The sequence below is a fragment of the Musca domestica genome, unplaced genomic scaffold, assembly GCF_030504385.1.
Source record: "Musca domestica strain aabys unplaced genomic scaffold, Musca_domestica.polishedcontigs.V.1.1 10, whole genome shotgun sequence".
Taxonomy (NCBI): domain Eukaryota; kingdom Metazoa; phylum Arthropoda; class Insecta; order Diptera; family Muscidae; genus Musca; species Musca domestica.
The window spans coordinates 2,223,572-2,236,563 of record NW_026712115.1 but is presented as its reverse complement, the minus strand read 5'-3'; the positions used below and the strand labels follow the sequence as shown (position 1 = coordinate 2,236,563).

The 12,992-nt window shown below is 34.8% G+C and overlaps 2 protein-coding genes across 7 annotated transcripts in view; both read left to right on the top strand.

Annotated features, from left to right (window-relative positions):
• LOC101895310 (ficolin-2) overlaps window positions 1-1,726 on the top strand; it is a 57,309-nt gene extending 55,583 nt beyond the window's left edge. Inside the window, exon 3 of the mRNA XM_020036563.2 lies at window positions 1,520-1,726. Within this exon, the coding sequence (XP_019892122.2) occupies window positions 1,520-1,643 (124 nt within the window). The 3' untranslated portion in view covers window positions 1,644-1,726. The remainder of the gene's footprint in view (window positions 1-1,519) is intronic.
• The window catches only part of LOC101894655 (hillarin), a 113,619-nt gene that overhangs the window by 31,253 nt on the left and 69,374 nt on the right, over window positions 1-12,992 (top strand). For 3 of the 6 annotated variants that reach the window (XM_059125335.1, XM_059125326.1, XM_059125330.1), the window contains one exon: window positions 447-470. The exons of the other annotated variants lie outside the window; for them this stretch is intronic. The gene's annotated coding sequence lies outside the window, so the exon portion shown is untranslated. The remainder of the gene's footprint in view (window positions 1-446; window positions 471-12,992) is intronic. 6 annotated transcript variants of the gene reach the window in all.

The window sequence follows — 12,992 nt, the reverse complement described above, 5'->3', positions numbered from 1 at the left end:
TTTTTACTAGCACTCACTCCTTCCGGTACCTCGCCCACAAAGGGTCGAAATTTGGATATCCATGATGCTCATAAAACTCGAAATGAACATCCGATTCCATTCAGACTTGATACATCTCAATTTTTCCATCAACACAAGATCTGTTATAAAGTTGGTAGAGATCAGAACATTTCTTTTGGTACCTCTCCCCACATAGGGTTCCAGATTTTGAAAAACAAAACACTCAAAGAAAGCGTAATAAGCATCCATCTCTCTTATACAAACTCATACAAACATTTTTGCTAACACAAAATATGTTGTGAAGATGATATATATCTGCAAACCCCTTCCGATACCTCACCCACAAAGGGTCATAATTTTCTTTTAACTTGTTTTTAAGAAGATTGATTCATTGGAAATATATAAAAATAAATATTATTATAAATCTACCTTTAATTTTGTTTCAGATCTCTGAGAAACGGAATATTACGGTAAGCAGGTTACAAATATTGTAATATTTTCTACTTCATATTTTGTTGGCCAAAAAGTCGGGACAGCATAATTGGAGGGTATATTAAGTTCGTCATTTCGTTTGTAACTCATCAAAATAATAATTTCGCCCTGTCCGTCCGTCCGTCTGTTGAAATCTCCCTACAGTCAAAACGAATTAAGATAGGAAGCTAACATTTCGCACAGATCTGTCTTTTGTCTGCGGGCAGGTCAATTTCGAAGATGGGCTATGTCGGTCCACTATATCGTATATCCCCCTTACAACGGTACACCCCGATATTCGGTGGTTTGATGCTTTTAGCCACAATTTTCATCGGAATTGTCTGAAACAAGGAGTTCCGTATGAGTACTTTATACCCTAGAAGAGAATTGTTTATATAAGTCCACAGTATCTTATATCCCCCATATAACGGTACCCCCCGGTATTTGGTATTTTGGTGATTTTAGCCACATTTTTCGATGGAATTGTCTGAAATTCTACACAAGGAGTTCGTTGTGAGTAAATTAACCCCTGACGGAAAATTGTATTTATAGGTCCACGATATCGTATAGCCCCCATATAACGGTATCCCCCGATATTCGGTATTTTGATGATTGAAACCAAATTTTCAACGGAATTGTTTGAAAATTCACACAAGGAGTACCTTGAAAGAACCTTATCCCCTGGAAGAGAATTGTCTATATAGGTCCACAATACCAACCTTCTTAAGATTTTAACAAAATTTTTGATAGATTTTTATTTTTTTGAAAATTTCCTAAATCATCCCAAATGGCGGAGGATATTCAAAGTTCGGGCCGGCCCAACTTTCTGCTTCTTTACTTGTTATATATAAAGTATAACTTAAAGTATAACCTTTTCTAAAGATTAATTGGGAGAAAAATTTTCTCTGGAATTTTTAACAGTGAAGAACAGACACTAGATACCAATAATAAAATACTGGGGCTTGGTGGTATAAGAAATTTCATACAAGGTATGTCCTTTAAAAACGTAAGGAAGAAATTTATTAATTTTTCAAAATTTGTGTTTCAGCAATCTTAACGGTCGTTATCTAAAGGGTACCACAACGCAATATGGCAAAGGAGTGGTCTGGCAGCCATTAAAAGGGGATTATTATTCTATGAAATTTGTTGAAATGATTTTACGGCCCACTTAAGGTGTTCGAATTTGGAAAGATTTATTATATTTTTTATAAATATTCGAATTTAGTTTGAAATACATCGTATAAATATCAACGAATAGGTAAGATTTATCAACGGCAATTTGGCGAGGGAGAAGCAAGTAGGAATTAGCGGAAGTAGCTCATTTCTTAGTCTTTTTATACCCTCAGCCATATGGCTACAGAGGGTATATATCATTTGATACGGTCAAAACGTGCCTAGTCGAAATAACGGTTTTAGACCCTAGGTCTCTTTGGACCAAATCCGTTTCAGAACATTTGGAGTCGATCTAGCGATGTCCGTCCGTCCGTCCGTCCGTCTGTCTGGCTGGCTGGTGCGCACGATAACTCTTGAAGGGAGTATCCGATTTGGTCCAAACTTGATACATCGTAATATTTTTGTCAAACTTAGATCGAGTTCGGAGATGGGCAATATCGGTCCACTCCTTCTGGTACCTCCCCCACAAAAGGTCGAAATTTTCAAAAAATTTATTTTTTGCACAGAAAGAGAAGCGATAAACCGATTTTGCCCCAACTTTGGAAATCTTAATATTTGCGTCAGTGTTAGGTCAAGTGTGAAAATGGACAATATCGGTCCACTCCATCAAGTACCTCCCCCACAAATGGTAAAAATTTTGAATAATTACAACTCTCATAAAATGTGATATAAGAGTCCGATTGTCTTCAAATTTCACACATCTCAATATTTATATTAACCCAAGGTCTGGTGTTAAGATGGAATATATCGGTTCACTCCTTCTGGTACCTCCCACACAAATGATCAAGATTTTCAAAAAAAATAAAATATATAAAAAAATATATAAAACAAGTAAGCAAAGGCTACAGTCGAGCGGGGCCGACAGTTGAATACCCTACAACACTATAATCAACGATACAGTTTATATAGGCGAGATACTCGAAAGAATTCAGGTTTCGTTCTCTAATTTTCGAATAAAACCACCTTTACTAATTTGCTCATTTCCAATTTATTTGAAGATGTTGCTCGTAAATGGTCTTCTTAGAGCTGGAACTAATATTTCCCAAAGACCTATAATCTCTCAGAAGTGGCAAAAGATTAACATTTATTATTGGTTTTTGATTGAAACGCATCTATATGAGATAAAGACATTTGACTAGATTCTTCAACGAAATCAGCGTTAACGAAATAGTCAGAAGTGGGTCTTTCCTGTATTTGTGAATTCTCCAAAAAATCACTGGAATGGACATTTTCGTATTTTGTCTACAAAAGTTGGCAAACTATTTCACACATTGAATATTTTTGGATGGCCATCCAAAACTGCTTGGGTTTGCAAAGTCCGGTAACCCCCATTCAAATGTGCGTGAGGGTCGGGCCATAATTACGACCTGCTGACAATATTGCACTTTTTGGTCCATTTCAACCCCTAAATATATGGTGATCATCTCCAAAAAGAGTAGGCTTCTATTCTGACCCTCATCTTATCCCCATTCAAAATTTCGTAAGGATCGGACCATAAATGCGATCTGTATATGATATCCTTATATCCTAACTACTTAGTTTTGTTAGCTGTAGAAATATTACCAAATGTTTAATTCAAAATGAAAATATGCCAAAAATGTGACAAAATTGAAAAAAAATATGAGAAAATTTTACAAAATCAATATTTTCATCTTTAGTGAGATATTTTTATGCGATTTTTTAGACGTTGTTTCTTTCCTGAATTAATGAGAACTGTCGAAATCAGTTCAGCGGTTCTCGACATATAAGAGATTTTCCAAGCATATCTTCTTTGATAAACATATATATCGCACATATTTTGCTATATATCCGATTTGTTGGATAATAACATCAATGTAAAGGTCAGAAGTAACCTTGTGATGGCTTTGTGATTTCGCCGGGATTTAAAATATTCACGGTTTAATTAAAAATTTTGATTTTTTTCAACACAAAAGATATGGTCTATTTTACCCGCTAAATATTATCCGATGACCACCCAAATTGGTAGGCTTCTTCCCCGCCCAAAACTCTAGCTACATGCGAAATTCCGCGTCGATTGGTCTATAATTGCGACCTGTATGCCTACTGCAAAATCCGACATTTTTTCAGTATTTGGTCCATTTCAACCCCTAAACATTTGGCGATCATCTCCAAAAGAAATATGGTTCTATTCCCACCCTAGCGCCACCTCCATTCTAAATTTCGTGAAGATCGGGCCATAATTGCGACCTGTAGAGTGATTACAAATTAACATGGACAGACGGACAGACGGACAGACGGACGGACGGACATACATAGCTAGATCGACTCATCTCGGCGAGATAGGAAGATTCATATATACTTTCCTATGTGAGAAATCAATATTTCGAGGTGTTACATAATTTTTGGCCCAATCAAACTTATAATACCCCCAACACATAGTGTTGTAGGGTATAAATAATTGTTTTGATTATTATTTTTTTTGGAAAACACACCCTCTATAGCTGATTTTTTTTATTATTTTGTTACTATATTTTTTCAACCCGCCCTCCTTGTTAAACACAAACGGTTATGTCATTATTCAAATCACCATCAAAATTATGCGTACATTCATGTGTGATAAGAAAAAAAACACCAACTATAACAAATTATAACAAAATACCAGAAATATTTATGATATCAACCAAACGAAGAAAATTGTGGCGAAACAAAATCGAAAGTTTGCATATTTAATTTAATTTCTGCCATTTCTCCCAGTCATTCATGTCGGCCATTCCGGGGTATTTCTGGTGTTTCTCCCCTGTCTGGTGGTTGTGGCCTGGCATTTTAACCACAATTATCATTATTTTTTTATTTAATGTGCCATTTCTGGTTGGTTACGGAGCAGTTTTTTGTTTTTTTTTAATAAATGAAAATGAGAGTAGATGCTTTGAATATTTAAATGATTTGCTTTTGTTGTTGTTGCTAATACTGTAGCCTGGGCAAAAGTTAAAGATCGTCATCGCAGTTAATGCAAATAATTGTGCTTGATTTTGTAATTAAAAAATGTGTATATTCAAATTACTATTATTTAATATCACTATTATTTAATAATATTAAAAAGTTTAGTTTAAAGATTACAAACTATGAGATTGTGTAAAATAATATGCATCTACACGGCTCAAAAAAAACATTGAATGAAACTTACAAATTCTTAATATTGGTAAATATGCTATATGATATACAGATTGAGATAAAAAAAAACTACAACAAAGTCAAACGCCGTTAATTTTATTTATTTATTTTTTAATTTTATTGACTGAAAGCAAAACATGTTGGAAATGGCATCAAATTTTAGAATAAGTTCAGATTTGTTCGAATTGGTCAAGTTTGGCACGAATTATGGCCATCAAACGGCCAATGAAACCGTCGCATGCTGCCCGAATGTTGCTCTGCGGAATTTTTGCCCATTCCCGGCGAAGCGCTTGCCAACCTTGTGCGCTGGAAATGAAACTAGGAACTTTATTTTGTAACCATTCTTGGGTGGCGATGGTGCTGAGTCCTGTTGGAATGTCCAAAAGGCTTTAATACACCTCCAGAATGTTTACTCGATAATATTTGACATTTAGTCTAATTGTTGATTTATTCCATTGTCGATTAATACGAGCGGCTGTTATTTCGGCCCACATCATTACCATGGCCGGAGCTTGAGTTCTGGTGGCCAACCAAGGTGCAGATTTTCAGCTAAGTTCTTTGGCAAGTAAACACTTGGCAAACTGCTGGACAACGAATGTTTACTCATCGGAGAATGTCAAATTTGGCAGTTCACCACTTTCGGTCAAGCGAAACAACTCTCTTTTTTGTCAATTTCTCTCTTTTTTGTCTTTTGAGTCAATTTCCTTTCTGTTGCGGTGTAAGTTCTTGCACTTTTTGGAATTTCAATGGCTTTACCCCGAGCTCATTTTTTAATATTTGCCGAATGGAATATTGCGATATGTTCAGCTCATGAGCCATTTTTCGGCCACTGCGACGCGTGTTTCGATCAAGTCGCTTCTTTGCTTTTCGAACCATTTCTGCTGATGTTGCTGTTTTCTTCCGTCCACTTCCTTGACGTCGGGCTACGCTACCACTATCACGCTAACGAGCGATGGTACATGACACAAATGATTTATTCACATTTATTCAAATGCTGGAGTGCTCTAACGATAGCCACTTGTGGTTTTCCAGCCAAATATAAAGAAATCACACTATCACGCTTGAATTCCATCACCATAATGAGCTGTCACTGGAATAATTTTAACAGCTGTCGGACGAGTGGCTTGGAAATGACAGCAGTCTGAAGTTGGTTGCAGTTTTTTAATCTCACTCTGTAAATGAAGATTTTAAATTGAGAAAATTGGACAGGAAGATATGACTCGGACAATGAAAGACAGAATTTGAGGAGGAACCATTATTTAAGGTGAAAAAAATTCTGCACAGGGTACTATACGTGACGACATCAACAAATCTTAAAATTTTAGGTTCATTCAAAAAGTTAGTGTTTGGCCTTTTTAGTTCTCAAAATGTTCTATTTGTTCAGTTTGACAAGATTTCTTAATCAAAATTTCATACATCGAACTAAATTTTCAGATTTTTTCCTTTTCAGACAAATTAATAGGACAATTTTTACCCTTTTCACCAAAAAGTTTTAAAAATATTTTATTTTGAAGTTTACCCAATAAGTTATTAGGAAACCATTGACAATGGACCCACATCCAATTTTTCGATCTAAAACTATATTAACGTCTCCATATGTAAACCTTAGAAAGCAACAGTGACGTCAATATCAATACCGAATTTAGTATTATATAAGTACGCATATCCAAAACAACCTACATCTCTCCATCCCAGACACCAACAGTGATCCTACGTTAGTACCATTTAGTACTTTTCGAATAATTATAGTACGTATTTGCAAAACAACTATAAGGTTTCAAAACCATATACTAACAGAGACTACAATATCAAATTTCGGGATTCCAGCTTCATATCTTCACCCAATACCAAATTTGATACTTTTTGAACAATTGTAGTAAGCATTTTCCAAACAATCTCATATCTCAACCTCAGATACCAACAGTGACCCTAATATCAAATTTTAGGATTTTAGTTCTGCAATTTCCACCATTGCCAAATTTAATACAATTTAGTACAATTATGGTACGCGTTTTCAAAACCAGCTCCTTTGAAATCAAATCTGAAGTCAAATCAAATTTAAAGATTCCAGCCCTATCCCTTCATCCAATACCAAATTCAGTATTATTTAGCGCTGTTCGTACAAATATAGTATACATTTACACAACCTTCTCCATATCTCAGTTTCAGATATTATAGAGGCCGTAATATCAAATTTTATTGATTCCAGCTCTACCCCTTCACCCAATACCAAGTATAGTACCATTCAGTACTTTTCGTACAATTATAGTACACATTTCCGAAACCACCTCCATGTGTACAGATTCAGTTTACAATCACCATCTGTTCACCCAGTACCAAATATACCACCTGTAGTACGTCCACGAAAAGTACAAACCATAAACCAAAAAGTACATCATAAACCTACCACCAACAACCCAATTCGCAATGTCAAAATACCAGCTTCATCCGTTCACCCTAAACCAAACTGTTCCAAATTTAGTGCACATTTCCAAAACCACCGTTACATATGAAACTTACTTCCAACATTGATTCTCATTCCAGAGTTTTTAGCTCTATCCGTCCACATAATCATTTTAGACGTAAGGTATCATTTTAGAACTTTTCGTAACCTTAAAGTTCGAATCTATCCTGCACTCCATCAGTGACTCCCGTTCCAAATTCTAGCTTATTCCGTTTCCCCATGCGAGGTATTTTTAGTACCTTTAAGTACGAAAATTTAAACCGCTGTAAAACCTTAATACGCATTTACCAATTAGACCGCAGAATTTTCGTAATGGTGTTGGGAATCCTAAAGGCAGTACCACCCGACTTTTGTCTTTACTTACAGATTTTCTTTATCGTCGGTCTGGGACCAGATACAGCTATTTCTTATAAGTTAATTTCATTTATAAATATAACAATTTCTCGCTACACAAGTAGAAGCTACATAAAACATTGCTTCTTTTTTGCACGCTATAGCTAATTTAGAAAATGTCATTAAAAAATGTGACAAGGATCTTCAGATGATTCAAAATCGGCAGTGTTTTTAAACTTAAACATCCCACTGACAAACTACAAAATTGTAGGCAACTCTGTCAATTCGTTAGTGACAGAAAATGATTATGTCCCAACCGAAATTCAGAAGATACTTCAAAAAATCGCGGTTGATAAAGGGCATTGATCAATGATCTTCTATGGTCATTTCCGAAATATCAACCCTTCACTCAATCATTGTGGTGAATCACATAATTATCAACGACAGTTGCCAATAAACACCCACATTTTTCGATAATTGGACAACAAAATAAACAGATTTGTAATAAAATATCCATAGGTGACCAATAACAGCTCCATAAACATCCATACAAACAAACAAAAGACAAAACAAACAAATAAATCTTAAAAAAAATCTCTTGAAATTGTAATTGATATTTTATGCTAATTGTTTGGACATTAATAGATTTCAGATTATGTCTGTTAAGAAGCTTCACTTAAGGAAATACAAACAACAAAAAAACCAAGTTCGCATGTGGGAGCGTTTTTTTTCACAAAAAAGGAAAATAAAATCGAAACGACAGCCAAAGCCACTCACATTACATGACGGATGACAAACGTCATTAGCAGAATTGGTTGGTGGTGGCTGACACTTTTTTTTGGTTTTGGAAATTAAATTTTGTCAATGAATGGGAGAATGAATGAACCTCACACCATCGCTGGCTGGCAGACAAACAATAACCGGCAATAGTTTTCAATGGGAAATTTACTCAAAAAAATATTCGGCGTTTGGTTTTACTGTGGCCAACAACACTAAGAAGTGTGGGCTGTAGCGCCACCATCATCAGCACCACCATCGCAATTTTTAACTGCCACAGAGTAAAAAGAGCATTAGATGAACAATGTCTGCCATTTATGGAGTTTTAATGACTACCGACAGCAAAAACAATTTTAATTAATTGTTGAAATGCTTTAAAAAATTTGGCTAAGACTCTGATGTTGGTTGGTTCAAGGGAAAAGGAAATCAATGAAATTCAATTTTTTTGTGTGTGGTAAGGAAGTAATGGAATGCAAGTCATGCCATGATTTATTCGATTTGGATAAGAATCAATGATCTACTGCTGGCGGCCATGATGTATAAATGACATGGTATTTTGATGCAATTCAGTACAATGCTCTATGGGTAAATTGAACTTGCGGATTTTATTTTTTTACGTGATGTTTATGTAAAATTGACTTAGAGCAAAAATGTATGCAATAGACTTCAGATATAACTAATATAGGTTATAAGAAATTATACCTACAACGAACAATGTATTTTAGCCCCACAGCATTGCCAATAGGGTCCAGCTTAGTAAAAGTGTAAAAAATAGAATTAGATTGTTGATAATTTTCTTAGGCTATATTCAATACGCCGCACTTTTTTTTAGCAACAAACATTTTATAAATTTTACTAGAAAGTCCCACTACCTCTTCAGCGAAAAGTGCACATTAGAGTTTTATGTTCGTTTCAAATGCGTAATTTGTTCAGTTTGGCAAAAAAAACAGTAAAAAAAGCCTTAAAGTCGGGCGGGGCCGACTTTATGATACCATACACCACTTTGCTAATTTAGTAGAGCTCCGCATAACAATTAAAAGTTTTTATGGGAGAATTCCATCACACACGCTTTGATTATAATTATAATTTAAAGTTCAAAGGACTAAATTCGGATTTGTATTGCCCATTTGGTGCACAATTAATTTGAAATCGGATAAAGGTATATATGAGAGCTATATCCAAATCCGAACCGATCTCGATAAAATTTGGCAAAGATATTTCTGAGCTGTATTTGATATATATCCCTGAATATCGTTGTTACGGAGTGCATATTACGGCTGTGAGTAACAAATATAACAAATCGGATGAACAATATATATGGGAGCTATAACTATATCTGAACCGATCTTCACCAAATTTGACATACTAGCTTCTAAACTCAATCCGGCGGTAAGTACCATTTGGGTAAATATTAGACGTTTGGTGTACAATAAAAGGTAAATCAAACGAAGTTATATATGGGAGATATATCAAAATCTGAACCGATGTCGATAAATTTTAGCAAGTGTATTTCTGAGCTGTATTTGATAAATTTCCCCAAATATTGTTGTTACAGAGTGCATATTACGGCTGCGGAGGACAAAAATAACAAATCGAATGAACAATATATAAGGGAGCTATAGCTATATCTGAACCGATCTTCACCAAATTTGGCACACTACCTTCTAGACTCAATTCGGTCGTATGTGCAAAATTCCATACTATTCGGGCTGATATTACACGTTTCGTGCACAATAAAAGGCAAATCGGACGAAGATATATATGGGAGCTATATCTAAATTTTTACCGATTACCTCCAATTTCAATAGGGTTCGTCCTTAGGCCAAACAAATAACTTGTGCAAAATTTCATCTTAATTGTATAATAAATGCGAACTATACTTTGTTTACAAAAATACATGGACAGTCGGACAGACGGACATGCATAAATTGACTCAGAATGTGATTCTATGCAGATCATCAAAAGGAACTATGGGTCTATCTCGTTTCCTTTTGCTGTTACAAACAAATGCACAAAGACATAATACCCTGACCACCTTGTGGTGTAGGGTATAATTAATCAAAAATCCATTTATCGTAATAAATTTTCAGCCATTGAAGTTATTATATATTTTCAATTTCCTCCTTTCTTGGGAGGAATAATACCTTTTATGCAAAAAAGTCTTCAACATCTTTTATTTCGAACTTTAACGCGAAGGATATTGATAAAACCATTGCACAATGGACCCACATCCAATTTTTCTACCCATAACTATTTAAACGTCCCCATATATAGACTAGAAACTAACAGTGACCTCAATAATAAATTTCAAAATTTCGGTTCTATCCGCTCACCCAATACCGAATTTAGTAATATTTGATACGCATATCCAAAACAATCTACATCTCTCCATACTAGACACCAACAGTGATCCTAAGATAGTACCATTTAGTTTTTTTTTTTTTTTTTTTTTTTGGATAATTATAGCACGCATTTTCAAAACCACTACCAGATCTCAAAACTAGATACCAACATAGACCTCAATATTAAATTTCGGGATACCAGCTTCATCCATTCACCCAATACCAAATTTTGTACTTTTTGAACAATTATAGCAAGCATTTTCAAAACAGTATCTATATCTCATCCTCAGACACCAAGAGTGACCCTAATATCAAATTTAAGGAATTTAGAATTTCCAGCATTGCCAAATTTAATATCATTTAGTCCAGCTCCTTCGAAATCAAATTAAATTTGAAGGATTCCAGTCCCATCCCTTCACCTAATACCAAATTAAATACTATTTAGCGCTTTTCGTACAGTTATAGTACGCATTTACACAACCACCTCCATATCTCAATTCCAGATACCAATTGAGACCTTAATATCAAATTTCATTAATTCCTGCTCCATCCCTTCTCCTAATTCCACATATAGTACCATTCAGTTATTTTCGTACAATTATAGTGTACATTTTCGGATCCACCTCCATATTTACACGCTACACATGAACAGCGACCATAATATCAAATTTCAGATTTCAAGTAATATCTATTCACCCAATATCAAATTGTACCTAACATAGTACTATTTAGTACTTTTCGAGCACTTGTACTTTTCTACCACCAACTGGAAAGCCAATAAAAAATTTCAAAATGCCAGCTTCATACGTTCATCCTAAATCAAACTGTCTCAAATCAAGTTCAATTTAAATATATCCGTTCACATAACACCAAATGGTACCATTTTAGAACTTTACGTAACCTTGAAGTTCGAGTTTCCAAAAACAACTCTTTCGTACATCTATCCTGCACTCCATCAGTGTCTCGCATTCAGATTTTCAAATTTTCATTCCATTTGTCCAATACAAAGTATTCAATTTTTAGTTCATTGTATCACTTTTCGTACCCTTTTGGTAGGAATATCCTAAAACCAAGCCTCATCGCACACCTACGCACCAAGACTGACCCTCGCGCTAAATTTTAAGGTTCTAGCTTCAGCTATTTCGTCTGGGCGTTGATTCTCAATCAATTATTTCACTTCTCTGTATTTTCACATCAAACAGACCCCTATTTCATATTTATTTTTTAAGAATTATAATCATTCAAAATTTTGACACTTTTGTACTTGATGGAGTGCTAAAATTATTATGCTTATTATATATTTTTTATACCCTCCGCCATTCTATGGAGGGTATATTAGCTTTATCACTCCGTTTGTAACTCTTTGAAATATTCAAAATAGACCCTGAAAAGTATATATATCCTGAATCAGCGTGAAATTGTGCGACGATCTAGCGATTTCCGTCTGTATATCTGTCTGTCCGCCTATCTGTCCGTCTGTCTGTTTTAATCAGGTTATCTTTCGAAAAAAATTGCATACATGCCTAGTTTACCAGTATACAGGTTAAGTTCGTAAATGGGCCATGTCGGTCCACGTTTTCGTATATCCCCCATATAACGGTACCTCCCGATATTCTGTATTTTCATGATTTTTGGGACATTATTTACCGGAATTATTACAGTACTACAGCAAATATTTTTGTATGCATGTCCAAGTATAGCAACAATATGACGGTACCTACTGATACTCGGTATTTTCATGATTTTTGCGACATTATTCATGGGAATTTGAACAAATTTCGTATTTGAAGTCCGTAATGAGTACTACAGGCTATAACAAAAATTTCTAATGCAGGTTCACGTTTTCGTATATCCCCCATATATCGGTACCTCCCGATATTCGATATATCAATGATTTTAGCTACATTATTCAATTTTCGTATTTGATGTTCATAATGAAATTTCGTAATAAGGTCCACGTCTTCGTATAGTCCCCATATAACGGTTTCCATTTAAGTGTAAGTTTTCGGATTTTTTTTTTAAATTTTGCAAGATTTTTTTTAAATTGTGCTGGGTATTAAAAGTTCGGTCCGTCCGATCTTAACTGCTTTTTGACTTGTTTTTTTCTTTTTTTGAAATTGTTTTTGAACATGTCAAGCCACTCAGATCACAGTTCACTAATATCCTCAAATCAAATTAAATTGAAAGTTTTTGGAGACTATTTTTATACCCTACAACACTATGTGTTGGGGGTATTATAAGTTGGATTGGGCCAAAAATTATGTAACACCACGAAATATTCGTTTCCCACATAGGAAAGT